This window comes from Coturnix japonica, chromosome 1, assembly GCF_001577835.2.
Source record: "Coturnix japonica isolate 7356 chromosome 1, Coturnix japonica 2.1, whole genome shotgun sequence".
NCBI classification, from domain to species: Eukaryota; Metazoa; Chordata; class Aves; order Galliformes; family Phasianidae; genus Coturnix; species Coturnix japonica.
In genome coordinates, this window is record NC_029516.1 from 71,710,856 (window position 1) to 71,731,463 (window position 20,608).

General features: G+C 39.9%; 1 protein-coding gene across 4 annotated transcripts in view; it reads left to right on the plus strand.

Annotated features, from left to right (window-relative positions):
- GSK3B (glycogen synthase kinase 3 beta) overlaps positions 1 to 20,608 on the plus strand; it is a 120,310-nt gene that overhangs the window by 58,735 nt on the left and 40,967 nt on the right. For all 4 annotated transcript variants that reach the window (XM_015874814.2, XM_015874838.2, XM_015874831.2 and 1 more), the window contains 4 exons: positions 4,458 to 4,541; positions 12,945 to 13,055; positions 16,009 to 16,139; positions 17,667 to 17,773. In XM_015874814.2, the coding sequence (XP_015730300.1) occupies positions 4,458 to 4,541; positions 12,945 to 13,055; positions 16,009 to 16,139; positions 17,667 to 17,773 (433 nt within the window). The remainder of the gene's footprint in view (positions 1 to 4,457; positions 4,542 to 12,944; positions 13,056 to 16,008; positions 16,140 to 17,666; positions 17,774 to 20,608) is intronic.

The following is a 20,608-nucleotide window of genomic DNA, read 5'->3' on the forward strand; positions in this document are numbered from 1 at the left end:
TCTCTAGGCCTTTTAGGATTAAAGGAATCACAGCATTTTACAATCAAAATCCTCCAAGCCGCACATGCATGCTGTCCATCAGTAGGGACTGGAGCAGGATGCAGCATCTGAACTTTCTGACCCACACGTTAAGCCAGCAGAGCTGCGAGTGTTTTGCAGTCACTGATGGACTAGCGCTAACTGGGTAATGGTGGCTGTTGGAAGAGGGTTTCTTTGTAACCTAGATCCATCCATGCTGGAAATACGCCGTGTCTGGCAGCGAGAGGGAGACTGGCGTTGGACTTCATTTGCACCACACATGTAAATGAGGAACACTGTGATCACTGTTGACATTTCTCTCTGCTTGAAATTGCTTGCCCACAAAATGGATTTTTCATGCCTGGCTAGCTATTAATGACTGACATGGGCAGATTCCCAGCCTTGGCCTCTGTAGTTAAGCCCTTTTCACTTGTTTTTCCTTCAGGCACTGGTTTATTTCAGTGATGGCTTGGGGCAAATACAGGATAATCTAGGAATTAACCTTTATTCTGTAAATGACTGAATCATCATATTTCTGTGGAAGGAAGTTATTTCTTTGAGCCCTAGAGTAATTTCTGACATTCTTTTGGCGACAGCAAGACAGCATTAAAAGGAGCCTTGTGACTGACAGCATTTGAAATGCGTTTTTGGAGGAATGGGTCAGGCAGCTCCAGTAGAGAAGACCTCAGATGGAAAAACCTGCCTGTGTGTGACCGCTGCCCTGTGCAGCCTTTTGTGGGTGATGGGAGAAATGTGGAAACGCTTGACGTCTCTCGAGGTGATGGCCTGAACTCTTTCTCCGGAGAGGCTCAGTAGTGCAGCAGTTGAGTGGGGGTACATGCCATTTGGGCTGTTCAAGGGGAAGCAGGAAGAAGAGGAAAAAAAACCAAACCTGAGGCTTTATCATAGCCTTCATGCCTCTTGCTGGAAACTGGTTCCTTTTTCCACTGCACTAATGCCCCCCGTGCTCCAACTTTATGTGGTTGCAAGAACCAGGTCGTAATCTTGGTGTATCAAAACAAAAACGCAACTTTATCGTGTTTCATCTACTTTGAGCATCTTCTCCAAAGCACCTTGCTGAGACTAAAGTCATTTTGGAAGGAAAAAAACAACAAAATCCAGCATGTTCTTTAGCCAAGGAAACTCTGAGAACAGCTCTTCTGAATTATATCCAGGTGATGTTTCTACACTTCATCATATATATATTGATTCTGACGTGCTGCTGGGCACTGCATGGAACTTTTCACCTCCTTTTGCTCAGATGCAGTTCAAGAAGTTTCAAATCCATAATCCTTTAAGACCCAGTCTTTTTGTGATACTTAACAAAACCTAAACAAAAACAACAGAAAGATCCGGATTAGGACTGATAAATAGCTGACATAGCTTTGGAAATCTGGATGGGGCAGAAGAGAATGTGTTGGGAGATAGTTATCCTTGTCCATTATAGCAGATTATGGTAGCGAAATCTACTGAAGGAACTTGTCATGGTGCCATTGTTTTTGCTGCTTCTTGAAGGAGTGTAATGTGTACCACAAGAGCTCCGTGTTTCAGTTAATCTGGGTCCTCTCTTGTGGAAGGGCTGGTGCTGAAGGTTGAAGCCACCTTCAGTGCTCTTTAGGCTGAAATCCTCGGTGAGTAAACTAAATCTTTCTCTTCCTGTGAATAGAGGTGGGAGTAGAAGAACTAATTCCTCTTTGAGTCTTGGTCTTTTCACCCAACGTCACTCATGAAGGACAGAGATGAACAAAGGGTGTGCACGAGTTTGATGTTTCCATCCACTGTGTGTTCTGGTCATGCACTCTCAGTTCGTCTCTTCAACATGTTCTGAAATGGTTTTAGCCTGCATTATATCTAGCTGTGTGCTCTCTCTCTTACACTGCGTAGGACATCTGTTACTGTTCTTTTCACAAAGGATTCCCTTAGTGTAATCCAGTTTGTTGTTTGTTTTTTTTTTAAGAGTATTTGTGCACGGGTAATTAGTGACCCACTTTATGTGAAATGGCCGTTATGTATTTAAGAAGCATACAGTGAAGTAGTACGGTGAGAATTCTTTACGTATTCACTGGAGAGAAACAAGTTCTTAAGAGCATCTTTCTGTGACATGAGCATCAGAAGTTCTCTGCCGCATCCAGTTGAGCTTTTGTGACTGTGTGACTATTCCATTTTCACCTCCATCGGGAGTGATGATTGAAAGCCTGGTTGGCTTTAAGACAGCTGAGGCGACTGACTAAGATGACAGTTGCTTCATTCAGGCTGTTCCTGGGATGCTAGATGTAGGTTACTGTGTAACTGGTTTATGGTTATCCCTGATGTTAGCACCCCTTGAAGCGCTGCCTGCGGAGCCGCAGCAGATGGTCGGGGTCAGAGCCGAAGGAGACAGATCTGAATGGAAGGCATCAGAGTAGGCACAGATTGTGCTTCTGCTGGGCTGAGGTACCAGGGGATAAATATAACCTCAGCCTTGCATTAGAGTAACTCCTGATTTTTTTTGTGGTGGATTCAGTCAGCATATACATGCTATCTTAAGAGCTCAAAGCAATGACTTGACTTAAGAGTGTGTATGTGTATTTTAAGGAGCTAGTAAAGGGATCGCTAAAATAGTTTTTACACATACGTGCTTAGTATGTTCATGTGTTTCTTCAATAATTCCCTGAAATAAATGGTATTATTTCCATCTTACTGGGATAAATGGTGGAACAAATCATTTATCTTTCTGATAGAATTTAGTTGAAGAAATGGGAAATTCTTGTGTTAGTTTCAGTTATGTAGTAGTATTGTTAAGCGCTGTAAAGTGCATCTGGAGAAATAAGTGTTTCATCACAACAAGTATTTCTATGACTGATAGGGTATAGATCCATCCCAGCTTCATTATGATAGTGAAAACCTGTTGTGGGTTTTCAGCTACTGAGATGACAGCACTGCATGAGTGGTGGTATGCAGGTTGGGCAAAATGAGAAGACAGCTATTCCTCTTTTGCAAATTCTCTCCATAGGATTTCAGGAGAATATCAGGGTTCTTGTAGAGTTCCTCAATCTTCAGTAGTAGTGACAGGCACTGTATGTGACTCCCTTACACTTAGAATATGATACCCATGTTTCAACAACAGCATCTCACAGATTGTGAGCTTTGAACATCATGTATGTATGAGAATGTTTTGTAGCTGAAGGGTTTTCTTCCTAAATATTCCTGAAGATGTTAAGGTTGATGGAGCTAATAGGACTAGTGCATATCTGATCCTAGTTAGGCAGGTTGCGTGATTTGCAACCTTGTGATTTAAGTTGACATTGAAATACTGTCTAGTTTTAAAACTACGGGTGCAGCAAATGAGGAAGGAAAAAGTGATGTGTAAATGTAACCACAGGAGAAAGGTGTATTATAGCAGCAGCTGTGGAATAAAATATAAGACATAGCTGTGTTGATTTTACTTGCGTTTTTTCATCCATATCTACAATTCAACTCATTTCACTCATTTTATCTGCTAGGCTGGAAGCTCCCTAATTTGTTTAGAGCTCAGTTGCAGTGGGTATTTGCAGTAAAGTCCCCAGATTATTTTGTATGTAATGAATTGTTTTTATCTTAACAGATTTTTCAAGTTGATATAAAATGGGGAAAATAGCGTTGCTGTTCTCTCTGTCTATGTCTAGTTAAACCACAGTTGAATGAAACTGGGAATTGAGTTCCCTTCTCAATTACATGTCTTTTTTTTTTTTTTGTTGGCATTTCAAGGAGAATGGTAAAGAAAAGGCTCTTCCATCATATACCTGTCTGACACCGTTGTTCTGTATCTGGCTGTGGTGGAACTCAGTTGGTTTCCACCTGTGAGCTTTTCCTTTTTTTCTCATCATATTTTTTCCTGCTCCTCATCCTTTGAGGAGGGGAATGAGAGAGCACTGTGGTGGAGATCAGGTGGCTGTCAGTGTGTTGAAATTCACTTGGCCATCAGCATGGTGGAATTCAGTTGGCCATTAGTGTGAAGGATGGAGGAGTAGAAGTGTAATGTTTGCTTTGACATTATTTACATTCTTTTGACAGTATTCAAATAGAAAGCCTTCTAACCTTTCTGGCTGATACCTTGTATAATTGTAAGATCAGAAAATAAAAATGCAAAGTTAATGTTTTCTTGCCTTTTACCACTGACACTTTATTAATGCAAGCAGTCGGTTCTTGGGTTTTGCAGTGTATTTGTAGATATTTGTTTCTGAGGGAAAATACATTTAGTAACATTGGTATTTTCAGTGGTAAAGCAATTGGGAGAAAGGCTAATCAACGTGTGATTCTTATAGCAAGAGAACTGTTACATCCTTCCAACTTCCAGTTTTCTTTGGCTCAGTTTTATAACCTCCTTTATATGAATTTTATGGTATTCAGTGCAGTACTCTGACTTCTTGAGAAGAGTTCCTAACTGTTTGCATTTCTTCTTTTTCTTTTCTTCTTTTCAGAACCGAGAGCTCCAGATTATGAGAAAGCTGGATCATTGTAACATTGTCCGATTGCGTTATTTCTTCTACTCCAGTGGAGAGAAGGTAAGAATGAAAAATGGGAAGATGCTTCCTAGTACCCATCAAGGCCGTAATGAGCTGTTTTGAGTTTTTAGAGGCAAGAAAGAGCATGAGGATACTGATAACACCGAGAAGAAGCTGTAGTAATGCTGAACAGGTTTTTGGGAACAGATCTTCATTGTGGAAATGTGGTGGTCCATGAGTAGTGTTAAATGAAATGTTAAGTGTTAACATTTCCCATGCTTGCCAAACAAAAGCAGAGGGAATATTTGAAGGTTTCCTTAATGTCTGTTCTTTTTGTGGTAGTTTGCTGGTGGTGTTTTTTCAAGTATATAGAGATCATTTAGCGTATAATCAGAAATTCTTTAAGCATTATGAGTGTAAGGAGAGAAACACTATGAAGGAGGGCTTGGTTATAGGCTCTGTATTTAACCAGCTTGGCCAGAGTGAAGTAGAACTTCATGAGAGAAGCAGAAGACAACTGCCTTATCTAACGTTTTTCAGAAACCTTCTGCCAACAGTGGAAATGTTAGAATTTCAGAATACTGTTCCGTGAGTCTTTGTCTAATAATAACTTAAGTCAAAGTCTTTTGGAAATCTTTAACTTGATGTTGAGCTTGAGGCTGGATTTTCTACCTAGCTCTTCCAGCTCCACATGGCTAATTCTTGGCAAAGCTAAGTTTTGTTTAATAATGCAGTTTCTGTCCTTTACAAGTGAACCTTAATGCTCTGGGGAGTAGTTTTTTTTCACATTCTTTTCCATTCTTCTTTGTTCATATCTCTGCCCTGTGCCTTTGAAATTTCCACTTGCACCTTGCTGCAAAATGGGGCAAGTGGGAACAGTCCCTAGTGTGTAAGTACACCCAGCACCAGCATCAACAGCAGAGTTCAGGTTGCAAGATCTCTTTGCAGTTCTGTGCAGAATGCTACATAATTGGCTTGTGAGTATTTCCATGCTGGCAGCAGTACATGGAAGCTAACTGCAAATTAGTTTGTCATCTGCTGTTTGGGAAAGGTATAGATAGCAGCAGGTCAGGATTCTGAAGTGATGAGTGTGGCTTGCAGTTCTTGTCTGTCTTCATATAGGATTTAGCATAAATTAAACACAAATTAAAACCTAACTATGACAGAAATGTTTTACATGTGACTAACTGCTGGTCTCTTTAATAAGACAGTTTGACAGTGAACTTAATTTTGGTACCTACATACTAAACATTTTCATGCTGCCATGGTTGTTCCACCTGTTGGTCCAAGTTGGAGTCTGCTTGGACTTCTCTTTGCTTACGTTCCTGCTGTTTGACACCAGGGAATCTAAGCCTGGAGGATTTTGTTTCTTTCTTTGTTGTAGTTTTGGTTGGTTTTTTGGTTCTTTTTTTTTTTTTAATTATTATTATTTTTGTCTAATAACTAAAGTTTAAATTTACATCCAGATTCTATTTAGGCTGGTACTCTTTGAAAGCCATGTGCTGAGTAGTCACTTCAGTTCATTTTAGGCACTAGGCATTTTTGGGAATGAGGCAACCTTAAAACTGACTTCGTTCTTGCAGAAGAGGCAATTATATTTTTTGTTAGAAAACTTGAAGGAACAGAAAATAGATAAAAAATGAAATAAATTTCAATTAACACTTGGCAATAGTACTGCTCTTCCGCAGCATCAAATCTATAGCTCGTTTATAGAGACTCTTTAAGAATCTCTCCATTGAACTGGTTAAAATGTCTGAACTCCCTGTATTCTTTTCTTGCCATGAACTTCTCATTGTTATTTCTAACATTTGCTTATATTTCATTCCTGCTTTTGCCAAAAGCAATCCAGCATTAGCAGCAGTGAGTTCCTGTAGTAAACAGAGTTTTGATTTTTTTGTTTTCTGTGTCTGTATGAATCTCCCATTTCTGAGCATCTTTGGAGTTGCATTACCTTTATGTAGATAAACCTTATGAAGATGTTTGCATGTATATGTGTGTGTGCTTGTGTATGCTTATCTGTATGTATATTTATACATATATTCCTTTACATATATATAGGTTTCTGTACTGATGATTAATATATCATGTTTGACTAATAATTCTAGTTTAAGGTTACTCACAAAGAACATGTAATATACATTCATAAAACAGTTGACAGGCATGGCATTCAAATTGCTTCTGTAAACTATAGGCCTCAGTTCCTTCTTCCTTTAAGTCTGCAGACATTCATCAGACCCGTTGGATAACTCAGTTCTTCCAAAAGATTACGTTAATGAATTTTCCCGAGTAGATTCTGATTTCTTTTTTTTGAGGCTTTATGAGATGACTGATAGCAGAGAACTGAATTTTGTCACTGTAATATGCCTCTTAGTGGTATAAAACTTGAGATTATGAGTAGAGACCTAGTTTGGGTAGCTTACCTCAAGGAGATCAGACCAGATCAGGAAGTAAAACTTTGATTTTGGTTCCTTTTCTTCAATTTCAAGGACTGCTTTGCATGTAGCATGATAGATAAATGTAAGTGTTGTTGTAGTGAAGAATGGAGTAGTTTTGCTGCCTGCCCTATTTAGGTTTCAGCAGCACAGAGCTTTTGAACCATGCTCCAAGTGAGGGTGGACGTGCGTGGCCTGATTACTACTCCCTTTGGCTTCTGTGCTGAGAGTTATTTCCCGATGTTTTGTAGCCCGCACTAACTTCTTAGATCATTGGCTGCTGAATTAAACTGTTCAGCTTGGTAAAACCTGAAATAAGAGTTCCCGAACTACATTTCTTTTCCTTTGTATTTCTGGTTTGGATACCTCCCGGTGGTATTTCCTAAATGTCAGGTTTTCCTGCGTGGATTTTTTTTGAGTGTTTGATTGATCCGGATCCATGCCCAAAAGAGGAAGAGAGGTCACTGGAAAGATTTCTTCGTGCATCTGATTGCATAAAAGTAAACTAAATACTGGTTTTGTTGGGTAATTGCATCTCTGGTTATGTAGCTTTTTTTCTCTCTTCAAGGTGGCTTGTTATTCAGAGTCGCCAAAGTATTTGAAAGGTAATAAATATGCAATATGCTCACTCTTCTGGAGGCTGAGCTGGCCCATCTGCATCTTTTAATTGATCTTTAATCTTATTTAGCCTTAGTGTAACAGCTTGCAGCTGAAAGTCCATGCAAACGCGGGGTAGGAATTTTCTCCCATAGACTGAGGTTTACAATTAATGTGCAGGGCACAGTGCACAGCAGTTTATAGGTGCAGCTCAGTGCACGTCTCAGATGTGCTTTGGCAGCAAGTTACTAAGCTATAAAGGAAAAGTTTGGAAGAAGGGAGCGATTGGCTGATGTGAAAGTTTGGGCTTTTCTGAACAGCTGTTATTTCTCCAAGTTCACATCCCTGTTAGGAAGAGGTGCATCCTCCACCTTCAGAGGTGTAAACATCACCATTCTTTCTTACAGAAATGACAAAAAGATATATACATATATAAATGTTTTAGTGCAATATATGCAAATGACAGAGCCTTGAGCCCAACTGCGAGTGGACAGGGATTGTGTGAATGCTTTTCATCAGCCCAGTCGAGTGGTGAAGGGCCATTGCTCCAGATGAGTTTAGTCACTATGATCCATTTAATCCTTGGCAGATCTGCTGTGCCGTCAACAAAGGAGCAATTAATGCCAATTATGATGAGTTTGTGATGTTGGTATCTTTAGTCCTTGCCTGAGGCCCACCACGCTTGTTTCAAAAAGGGCACCAGTCATCAGATAATGATTATCAGTTACTGCTGCTAGGGCTAGCAACATGCTGGGTATTTCCTTAGCTGTAGCTAGGAGCAGTCTCTGGTTTTAAGTAGATTTTGTAACTAGAAATTGCAGTTAGGCCCTCTGTAGCAGGGCTTTGCAAGAGCTGGCAGAATCCTCACTGTGGACAGTGCCTGCTGTGGGAGTGGGCAGCTCTGATTTCACTGGGTGTGTTAACTGTCCACCATGCCTGGTGCGTCACTTTTATCTTCTCAGGTCATTCTTCCACCAGTTGTAGCCATTCCTCACAGCTGGGCTTGTTCAAACTGGAGAAAAGAAGGCTGCAGGGTGACCTTGCAGCCTTCCAGTACCTAAAGGGAACCTACAAACAGTAGGGGAGTCAACTCTTTACAAGGGTAGATAATGGCAAGGGAATGGATTTAAGTTGAAGGAGGAAAGATTTAGGTTGCGCATCAGGGGAAGTTCTTTACCAAGAGAGTGGTGAGGTGCTGGAACAGGCTGTCCAGAGAGGTTGTGGATGCCCCATCCATGAAGGCGTGCAAGGCCAGGTTGGGTAGGGTCCTGAGAAGCCTGGTATAGTATTAGATATGGAGGTTGGAGCTCGATGATCCTTGAGATCTCTTCCAACCCAAGCCATTCTATGATTCTGTGATTCTCTTTCTCATGGCAGGGTATACAGGACAGCCCAGTCAGCCCAAATATCTCCACTAATTTTCATCTTTCTACAGATTTGTTGCCAGCAAATGTCTGAAAGATGTTCAAATGGCCACAGATCACTTGTGTAGAAGATCACAAATCAGTTCCACCTTTCAGATATTGGGTGGCTCCTTCCATCTTCATAGAAATAATTATCCTTGGAATTGAAACAAAAATCCTAAGGATTTTATGGGGTGTGTAAGAAATAAGATAGGCAGGGGTTCCCAGATTATCCTGAGGTGGGAACTTTTTCCTTAATGTTGTCTTCTTTAATGGGAAAAACTATGACAGAAAACTTTCAATAAAGGGAAGAAGTGTTGCCTTAGAACATGAGACTTAGAACATCACCTAATAATGTAGCCTCTTCAAGTGATTCAACAACTATTTTAGAGACAGATCCAGGAAAGATCTTAAATATGAACTGTATTGATAGGCCTGATTTCTGTGTTGTGCTGTCATTACAGCTGGTCTGGTGGGCATCTCCTGCCTCAGTGCACATCTTGCTGGAGGATAATGTTGTAGGCCAGTCTGGGAATCTTCTGACATGTAGATGTAGGAACAGAAAGCATGGAACCCATGTAATTTATGAAACTCTGTCATAGGCACTGAGGGAATCGAGAAGGAAATAATACTTCACCCAACATTTGCGATGCTAATAAAAATAGTGATATATTTCTGAAATGTGGTCGTAAACTACAAGTACAGACATGTTCTCGTGGCCATTGGATGTCACCATTCCTTCATACAAATAAGGTCAATTCCAGCATTTTTTTGCAGTTAATTTTTTTTCCAGAAGGTCATGGCTACTAAATAGCTATAGTAGAAAGCCTGAATTGTCTTGCTATGTCTATGAAAGCAGCACCAAAGGCTTTGTTAAAATGCTATGGCAGCATTTAAGATAAGAAGGGTGTGTCTCTTAATCTGCTTGGAAGTACATGTGAAGTATATGCTGGTTGTATGTAGCTGTAAGAAAACGTAAATTGGCCTTTTTATATAAAAGTGAACTTCAGAGCATGGTTCTGTGTTAAGGGTTTCTGAATCCAAAGCTAGTTTAAGGAACCCCTGTGTTGTTCATTTCTACTCAGTGGTGCTCATACAGTTGTTCATCTGAAAACTATAGCAGGGAAATGAGTTGGGATTTTTTAAAGAAAGAGAAAAAGGCCATGGTTATTTTGCTGTGAATCTTTTAAGTGTTCAGAAGCAGCATGTGTCAGCTGAGAATGTATCTGCCAAGTGATAAAAAAAAACTTATAACATTTGACACAGCTGACCATAAATGAGTTGCAGTGCTGAAGTCAAAATCCTAATGATACACTGATCTGTATTCCAGGCTCCAGCTCCTTCGCACACAATGTTTTTTGAGTGTATATAGAACATTACAACCTAAACAACAAGCATGGGAAAACATGGCTGCAGCTGAACATTTGACCTGTTGAGGAAGGCTAATAATCTCTTCAATCCCAACATCTGTAGAAAAAAAATGTGTTATTTAATGACATCTTACATTTGTTTTCAGCAAATGATTTCTATGCTGCAGCCTCCTCCAAACCATTCTGGGCTCCGTAGATGTGTGAGATAGACTCCTGGTGGGTCAGTTACTTTGGCTGATTTCCCAGCCCAGCAATTTTGGAACAGTAAGAGTGGAAACAAGTCACGTGCAGAATATGTGGTGAGGTCTGAAAAAGGCTTCTGTAATGGAAAGATAAGCCTTGATCCATTCTCTTGATCCTCAAGCAGTTGCCCTCATTTGGTGAGCTCTTTGTGCTAACCCTGTTTCCTGTTGTTCTATATCTGGGTCACTGGAAAAATATGTGTTTAGGAGGAATGTATGAGGTAGGCACACCAGATTACATCATCCTCAGAGCTTGTCAGGCCATGACTGCTTTCTAGCTCACACTGAGTCTTGTTCAGAGAAATTGAGATAATTTGGTTGTTATTTTTGTCCAGATCATGCTCACAGAGAAGGGTGCAGGTTCTTGAAACTGTTCTCTTAAGTGTTTATCAGATTTATACTAGGTAACATCAGGAGGAGGTAGGTCAGAACACTCAAATCATCTTTAATTCATGAACATAGCTATTTAGGGCACTTCTGAAGTGTCAGTTGCTTGTGGTAGGAGTGAAGTATGTTGCTTCTTACATAGCCGACACTGTAAGGCTTGCCTTCATAGTTGCATATTAAAGTTCTCAGTGGATCGCATATACAGAGCTAGGTAACATGTCTGTTGGCTGGGGGAAAGATATTCCTGCTTCATCACATGTAGATTTTAATGTGTAACATAAGTTACGCAGAAACAGCAGCATGCGAACCCCATGTCGTTTCTTCAGGTACTGTGAGTAACATCAAAACTCTTAGGGATTTGATTGGGTGGGTGGAAAATCTCCATCTGCCATCGAAGTGCTTTAATCTTTTTGTGCCTATGTCACATCATGCCACTGAAGTAGTCCTGTTTCCAACAGATTGCAAAGTAAAAATCAAAATGGAGGAGAGACAAGTAAAACAGATGGTACGAACTAAGCGGAGTTCTCTGATTCTTATAACTCAGTTCTATGAAGGTTTTAGTGATAACTTATTATTTGTATGTACCTCCTTTTGCTTGTACTGTGAGAGGATGATGAAATCACTATAATGGTACGTACTTAAAGGAGAATATCTTTTTGTTGGGAAGAACGTTGTAAACAGGGCCTTGCATGGTGACTTGACCTGTTAGGAACCATTGGAGAGAGCTACTGAGATGTGAAAGTATCAGTGTTTATCGTCAAGTAACGATGACCATAGACTTTGCACATCAGGTATTTGAGCTGTTGCAGTGTTACCACATAACATTTACATCCCCAGCAAGATCCCAGCTACTTGCTCAGACTGGATATGGTGAGAGTACACACCGCACTGTGCTCTGAGTGATTAATTAAGTAACAGTAGTGTTATTAAATTGAAGCTAAATTAGGTTTGTTTTGCAGTTGAGTGACGTTAAGATCAATAGGCAGTGGACCTACTGACAAGCTGAATACCAAGGAGCTCTGCAGAGTCATCACCCGTGTAGTGTCTCTCCATCTCACCTTATCCTATAGAAAAACCCAGTTCTTAGTGCAAGCACAAAAGTGTACTTCTGCTTAGTTCAACTAGCTTTCAAACATAGTTTTTTAGGTTGATATAATTAATTTTTGGGGGTGGGGTAATTATTAAATGTATTTGCAGCCCTGATGCTTCCCTCAGCAGACTGCATTAAAATATCAGAAGTCTTTTTAAGGCCTGTTTTACCATTGAAATAATCCCATCCCCAATTAGACGCTATGTGATTACAGTACTACGTCATTTAATTCCCTTGTTCCTTCTTTCCTTTGCTAACACACTCTGTAACAAAGTACCTTATTACAAAGCTACTTCTGTTGTTTCTCTGTATTACATTCACTCAAACCTCTAACTTAATTCCAGATGTTACAAAGACTAAAGAATCGTTTTTATCTTGCTCTGTTTCACCAGGAATTAGTTTGTAGGTTTAAGTTGGACAAAACAGGGGAATTAAAATGCTTATTAAAAAAAAATGGCTATGAATGTTAACACTGTTGCTGTCTACGAATGGATTGTAGTGATCAGTTATAATTCCTAATCTCTTAATTGTTAGGAATTAACTAAGATTAAAGCAACATTTCTAAAATATGTGGTGTTCTTAAAGTTTTTTAATGTGTATTTGTATGGTACGAGTTTAGGTATCCTAAGTTTGCCCATGTTTTTCCCCAGGGAAGTGGACTAATATTTCAAGGTGGTGTCCCATAAGGAAAATATCGAGTGGGCATCCTTGTCTTTACTTATAATTAGAAAATACCTTATGGTAAAGACAGTATAGATTAATGTGAACTTAAACATAAGTTTGATTTAGGTGTTGGAGTACAGAGGTAAGCCTAAAGGGAAAACAGTTTGCTGGCACACTTGCTAAGGATGTTTCTCAACCTGTCAGCTTTTTTGAATGCTTTTACTGTTCTTCATGCTTCAAAATAATTATTGATTTATATTTGTCTTCTATCTCTTTCAGAAAGATGAAGTGTACCTCAACTTGGTGCTGGACTATGTTCCTGAAACAGTATACAGAGTTGCCAGACATTATAGTCGGGCCAAACAGACACTCCCTATGATTTATGTCAAGGTAGGTAACTAATAAACGTGGTTAGCTGAAGAGGTATATTGTATGAATGAACTCTCTGAATGCCTGTTTTCTCACATAATTAGTTTTCTGAAGTTTTAAGAAGTATGCGTGTCTTGAGGCAAGGAGCAAAAAAAAGATCAGAAGGTGTATTAGTTAGAGTGAAGGGAGAGTAGAGGCGAGAGGCTTAAGTTTCAACACTTAATTTCTCACTTTACAGAAAACTCAGAATGGTTAGGGGGAAGGCTGGGAAGCATGGGGTGTTTTGTTTTCATAAAGCGTAGAGTGACACCAGCTAGATTCCCAGCTTCAGCTTTTGGAGATGATGATGACACAATAGTACAAGGGTCAAGAATTCAAAGGGAATGTCAGGAAGAATGATATTATGTGTTATCTTCTTCCTTTGCCTGATAACTAAGTAAGAGCTCGTGTGCCTCTGATGAAGGAATTAAAGGTGTGCTTTTGTCTCATTCCTTCTACTGGAGCTCATTGGCTTTACCACTTGTGTTGAAGAGTGGGACAAGATGTTTTTAAGCACATTTCAGCCTCAAAACCTCACTTTGGCTGTCTGTATATTTTATTGTCCTTTGCACAGTGGTTAAAGATGAATAAAACTTGATGCTTTTTGCCCAGTGTGGGACCTGTCTGGGTCTCATAATTCTGTTTCATGTTTTGTGGTGACCACAATTTGCGTGTTAACGAATTGTCATGGTGTCATAGAGTGTCTTGATTGGAAGAGGTGATTGACTCTAGTGTTGTTAACTTGAATTTGACTTATTAACATGACACACACATGACATAAAATTAGCAGTAAAAGTTTCTGATTTGTATTGGTTTCTTCAGTCTCATCTTTAAATGTGTAATGCTTAACATTAGGGTGGGCTAAACAGCAACTTTTAATTTGATAGAAAAAATATATGTTGCAAAAAGTCATTATATTCCAACAACAAAGTGTCATACCATTACCCAGTGTGCAGAGACTGTAAATTAAGTGTCTTGGCAATAGCCAGCACTGTTCCCTGTTTTTAAGAAAGCACAGAATCTTTATCATTTAGCTGGAAGAATTTCTACTGCTGAGGTAACTCCTGTGCTTGGCCTGTTGGTGGAACAGTATGTCCTCAGGTTATAAGCACCACAAAACTTGCTAGCTTAGCTTTTGATAAATTATTCATTGATTTTGGTTCTAATTACTGCTCATTATGACGACTTTGGAAAAAATTATAAGTATCCTTTGAGAGAGAATTCTGCTTCACCTGTTTCATCTTTTTGGATATTTGGGACTTCCCTTTCCATGTAGCCAGGAAGTCTGTTCTTCCCTTGCTCTTCTGACACAGCAAGCCTATTTCAGTCTTATTTTTTCAAAGAGATTATATGACTTTGATGGCATTAAAACTTTTGTAAATGGAAGATACCTTAGCAGTTGCAAATGTTGGATTGTACCCATTTGTTCACTTTTGGTTGATAAGTAGGAAGGCAGAGAGCTCCTCTTTCATGGGTAACAAAGAAGCTGCTTGTGAAACTGCAAGGATCTTTTCTAATTATCTTTTAGTTAATTTTTGTTAGCAGCCTCCAGTGTTCTGTAATAAATTTGTGGAAAATTCTGGGTTTGTTATATTGAGATGGAGGGCATACTTCATGAACACTGCATGCATTGACTTGACTGGTCAACTTAGAGCAGTCTTCCAAATGATTTTGCAGTACAGTTGCATGATAAGTACTTGACACGTCTAGAACAGGCAATTCAGAAAATGTTTCTTTATTTTTCTTTATGCAGATTTCTGGTTTTGAAAAAACAAACGTGAAAACTGAAAACATAGAGCCAGTAGTCAGGCAGTTCTTCTGCTAGTATCTTCACTGCCAAGCAAACAAAAAAAAGAAGCAAAGGGGGAGTGTAAATACAAAGATAGTGATGAAAGTGAAGCAAACATGACTTGATACCAATGTCTAGCGATTGCACCTGGTATTACAGACCACTGAAGCTGATAGGTGGAGAATGAGCTCATGAAAATGGGAAGGTGCAACTCCAGTGCAGTTTCCAGCCTATAGGCTTATTTCACATCATCAGAATGATTTCAGAAACCCTGGGGGACACAGGGAAACTACAAAATAAACTGTCTGCCTGTTGTCAACTTACAGCCTGGGTTTTCCCCATGTCTTAATGACTGTATGTGCTATATAGCCCTAACTATGTCCAACAGCTCCTTATTCCTTGCAGCCAAATATGTGGACAGCCCTGCCTTAGCCTGTCATTTTGCCATGGCAAGTTCTTGGCTTGCTGTATTTTCCATTGCTTAAGTGTTGGCTAGCCTTGGAAGGGGGAACAGAGCAAACTCCCTGTTAGCAGAATTGTTTGCCTTGCCTCATATAAAGTTGTCTTCAGTTGATGTCTCTTCTTGCCTGGAGGTTTAAAATTACAAAGGGTCTGCCCCTTCACCAGGAAAAGCTGGGAGATTCATTCAAGTGTCAGGCTGAAACACTACCATATTCCTTGGACAGCATTTCACACCATGTTATGATTATAACTTCCTTGGCTAAAGGGTTTTTTTTCACTTTTTTTTTTAATAACACGGAATACCTCATTTCTGTGAAGAGGCTGATTTATAAAGTAAACGTAAACTTTTATTTTATATATGTTTTCTGTGACTACCATCATTGTTTGCTCTGTGGTTATTTATAAATGTTGAAAAGCTGGCATAATTACTTCTTTGGAATTGTGCTTATTTTCAAGAGGACAATCTGAACCTCATGTAGTTATATGGCAAAGAAGGAGGAGAAGAAGTGCCAGTTCCTGGGCTTTCCCTGTCTCCACAGGACTGACATAAATTCAGCAGGGCCTGTTTGTTTTTTAGTTTTTTAGTGGTTCTGTTTTTTACTCTAACATTCTTCTGTGTCCATTGAGTTGTTTAGCCTGTTTTGGTTGGGAAGGTGTACCTTACACAACATTTCTGTGTTCCAGTTGTACATGTATCAGCTGTTCCGGAGTTTAGCCTATATCCATTCCTTTGGGATCTGCCACCGGGATATAAAACCACAAAACCTCTTGCTGGACCCTGATACAGCTGTCCTTAAACTCTGCGACTTCGGAAGGTAAGCTTGTCTGGGGCCTGAAGCCTGGAGAATAGGAACCATTTATTTCAAATCTAGTGACATTTTGCAGAAGAACTCGCAGTGTTCTTCAGGATTTTGTTGTTTGTAGTTCTAATAGAGAGATCAACATTAGAGTGTTTTCATTTTAGAATGAGCTTGTATGAAAAAAAGAAAGGGAATTGGTGAAGGGTGTCAAATAGGATGCAAATGAAATTCAAGCCAGTTATTTGTGCAGATATTAAAAAAATAAATAAATAGGCCATTGCATTGAGAAAATACTGTGCCGTGAAGAAATAATACTGAACTGTAGGGTCAAATGTGTGGAAGAAAGGATAGGCAGTGGCGTAGTAACCTGAAAATGATAGTGCTGCCTTATTAGTCTGTTTGTGTCGGTCTGCCAATTCATCTAATATTTCAAACTATGGGGAGGATCAAGTTCAGCAGCAGCAATTCTAATTGCAGATAGTGGACATCTGTATCCTAGCTTCCAGTGGCATATTTTTTCCAGTTCTATTGAAGAGATTCAGTGGAAGAAGGGAGTCCAGCCCTCGTCTAGAAAGTAAAACTGATACATAAGTTCTAGGTATCCATGCTGAGAAAGGAAACAGATTTGTTCCTGGTTCAGTCCTCAGACTGTGCTGTAACTTTCCAGACTAAAATAGCCAGGTCATACATGTGAGAGGTCACCGAAATTGCTGTTGCTAAATTTGCTTGCATGGAGTGAGTGGGAATGTCAGACGGTGATTACTCAAGCAGTGCATCGTCACACCTCGTGGTTTGGGAATCTCCTTCCTAGCTCTACATCACAAGCATTGGAGCAAAATAGGAATCACACTTCACCTTGAAGTAACAGTGCATAAACAGGTGGTACCTCTATTTGTTAGCAATTTGAATTGTTAATTGTAGTTTCTGTATCAGAAAGCTGTAGGCAAAACTGAGACTTTTTAAAACTGTCTGATTGGGTGATGGGTGCTCTTCCTACTTTCAAAGGCTCAGTGTTGATCTTGGACTAGTAACAGGTGCCTGCACCTGCAAACTTGTTTGTATCATTGTCTTCGTGCCCACTTAGCCTCATAATGCGCTCCCTAATACAGGAAAAAGCCAGAATATTCTGATGAAAGCTAAAGAAAATAAGAGTAATAATGGAAAGTACTCTGTTCTGATGAGTTCCCAGGGCTGCTGAACCTTGAAAGGTGGCTACATCTAAGCTCTATTCTGTTGACTTCGACTTTGTACACAAGCTTTAGAACACATCAAACTTATGGAGACAACTCCCAGCCAAAATCCTGACTCTTTATCCTTCAAATTGTAGTCAGCATTTCCTTTGCTGACTGTCCGCTGTAAGGTAGCTAGCTACCTGATGGGCTGATTTCACAATAAATCCAGTCTATGCCTTGTGTCAGCTTAGAACACAGTACTTTAGCATTTAGGACTCAGGGGTGGTAAAGAGTGCTAAAGCTTTAGTCTGCATTAAAATACTGTGAAGCTTTTTGTTTCTAAAGTGTTATTGGTTTGTTTCCATTTCAGTGCAAAACAGCTGGTTCGTGGAGAACCTAACGTTTCATACATCTGCTCTCGGTACTACAGGGCACCAGAGTTGATCTTTGGAGCCACCGATTATACCTCCAGTATAGGTATGTCTATGTATTTGTTGAAGTCTGTGCCAGCTGCGTGTGTTTTTATTCTGTAGTTAAGTGTAAAAGCTTGCAAGAGGCAGAATTTTGTTTTAAAGGGGCAGATACCACTTCTTAGCAAAGTATACATTTTTTTAGGGGGCTGTCGCAATTTCTATACTCTCTGAGATTTCTGTGTCAGTTACATAATAAAGGGATGTTTGTTTGTCTTTAATTTGGGATAAAATCTTACTCAACTAAAACATTTTCCAGCTCTCCAGGTAGATTTTGTTTAATTTAAAACTAGGTACAAGAGAGAGATCAAACTAAAAAGTACTTTGATGACTTAACTATAAAGAAGGGCTCTAAAAATATCATCCTGTTTCTGATATGCTATGAGTTAGTCCCAGGTAATTCCGTAGCTTGTTTGCTTGGCTTTTAGGGAAGTGTTTTTAGTGGGGGAGAAAATTCAGGGTGGTGTTTTGTTTTAAATTCTCTTGGCAGGTTTTACATAGCATACATGGCAGTATTTCAGATTCTGCTTGTTCTGTTAACATTTGTTGCCCCTTAGTCATTAATTGTCAATATGAAGAAGATTTTTTCTTAAGACTGCACACAGCTGCATCGTGGAAATGCTATGGAAGCTGGAGGTCTAGGCAGAGAACAGGAAATAGCCAGGTATTCATACAGCAGCCACAGAAAGTTGTTCAAAGTGAACAGCAATGAGATACCTTGTTGTGGTTAACTTCATCACTTTCTTAGGTACTCCCTCTTTCTGAAGCCTAGTGCTAAGATTTTATCTTGCTTAAGGTCTTGAGCAGTACAGGCTTGGTTTATTAGGTTCAAAAGGATATGGAGGTTGTGAACAAGCCTTGGAAAAATAAGCTTATAACTTATTTTTAGTTATTCTCCAGAATCATATTATAGCAACACTCACATTGATATAAAAAAAGGGGCAGGACCAGAAGACCAAGAAAAGTAGTGGCATAGTAAAGATAAACATGTAGCTCCCCTGGTACAAAAAGATGCAAAACCAGAAGTCTTGAGAGAGTAATGGCATGGTAAAGATAAAGTGCCAGAGCTTCTCTAGTGGTTAGCCAAGCCAAAATTGGCAGCCTCAGCCCTCCTTTTGCTCTTGGGTACACCAGCTCCCACACTTTACTATTCAGTATGCTGATTCAGCCTCACTTTGGAGACTTCATTTTGGCTAGGTTAGCTTTCTGCAGTGTTAATGAGTTGAATCAACATTACTGTTCAGTCTGATAAGCACCAGGGCACAGGTAAAAGCAAAGTGGCAGGGACTTGCAGATGAGGGGAGGCAGCTGATCCCAGCTGACATCTTTTTGCCAGCTGAGAGCTAATAGATTGACTCAGCTGTGTTATCAGAGTGCACTAAGACAACTTGTTTCAGGGGATAACTACATTAAACAAATACTTTAGGTCACCAGAAGAGACTGCTTTATAGATAAGTCTATGAAATGTTGCTGGCTCCAGCTGTATAATGACTTTAATCTTGCCTTTTTTTGCAGAAACTTATTTTGCTATCTGCCAGTCTCTAAAATAATTCTAATAAAAAATAAAGTGAGGAGTCTATTTGCTGTTTGCCAAAGCCATCATGACTTTAAAACATTGTGGTTCAGACTTTCTCATATGCCAGAAAAACTCTATCACCTGAAAATCACCTTCTAAACAAATCAGCTGAAGTAAAATTTGCACAGAATAGTTTGAAATGAGCTTTAGCAAACCATTCTTCCCCATTCCTCCTTTAGCTTCCTTCAACATAATCTTTGCATTTGGGAGCTGAGAAGTGGTAAAATGCTTTTAGAAACTACTTTTGCATTTCCCAGCACACTGGGATGCCTCTGCATCCTGGAAGTCACAACAGAAGCATAAAGTGGCTTGTAATTTCTGGGATCTTATTTTATCAAAGCACGTGAGTTAGAGAGAGGTCTTTGGGATTAGAACTTTAAAATAACTCAAACCAGGGGTAGTGTTTGCACCTTCATACTGGGTTGGTGACTTAGATACATATATGATAACATCAGTGGCATCAACACGTAATGCAGTAAATGCCTCAGTATGTGTCATCTTGCAGACCTGGAACTGCTATTAAAATAAGAACTGGGAAATAACCTGTTTAGGCTTCTGGATAGTTGCTGTTGCCAGTTAGTTGCTGAACCAGGCCTGTAGCAGCATTCTTATTGCATACTTCTAAGGGATTTTTCAATGGCCAGACACGAGTATTCATGTCATTCATTCGCCTTTGACTATGAATTGTGCGGGTGTGTCTGCGAGGCTAAGGATGGCACACAGTTATGTTCCTGCAGCTAACTAGTGGGAGCATGTGTTTTTATGCAAACAGAGCCCATCTGCTGCCCCTGGATAGAGTTTGGATAGAGTTTTAGCCTGAACTTCCTCCTTGCAGGTCCGTGCCTGTGCCGCTGTCCCAGGGTACACTGCCTGCATGTTGCTGGCTGCTCTTAAGTGCTTGTTGCCTGGCTGCTGCTGCCAGCTGAAAACGTGGGATTGCTGCCCACATTCCCTTCGAATGTCCTGAGACAAACATAGGCAGACTCTGGAGTAGGGCTGGATGCAGGTATTTGTTACTATGTGATCCTGCTTTATAAAGAGAAGCACTGAAGTCAAGCTTTACCTGGATAACGTATGTTTTTTTTTATCAGGTCGGGAGATGAGGAACAAGAGTAGTTGTCATAAAACGTGGTGCTTCTGCCTAATGAGGTTGCGCTGGTCTCCAGCACGTTCTCTCCGTTATGGCTCTGGCAGGGGTTGAGAGCATTCCAGAAGCAACATTTATAGCTGCTGGCAGGGAAAGATCAATCTGTACAGCCATATCAC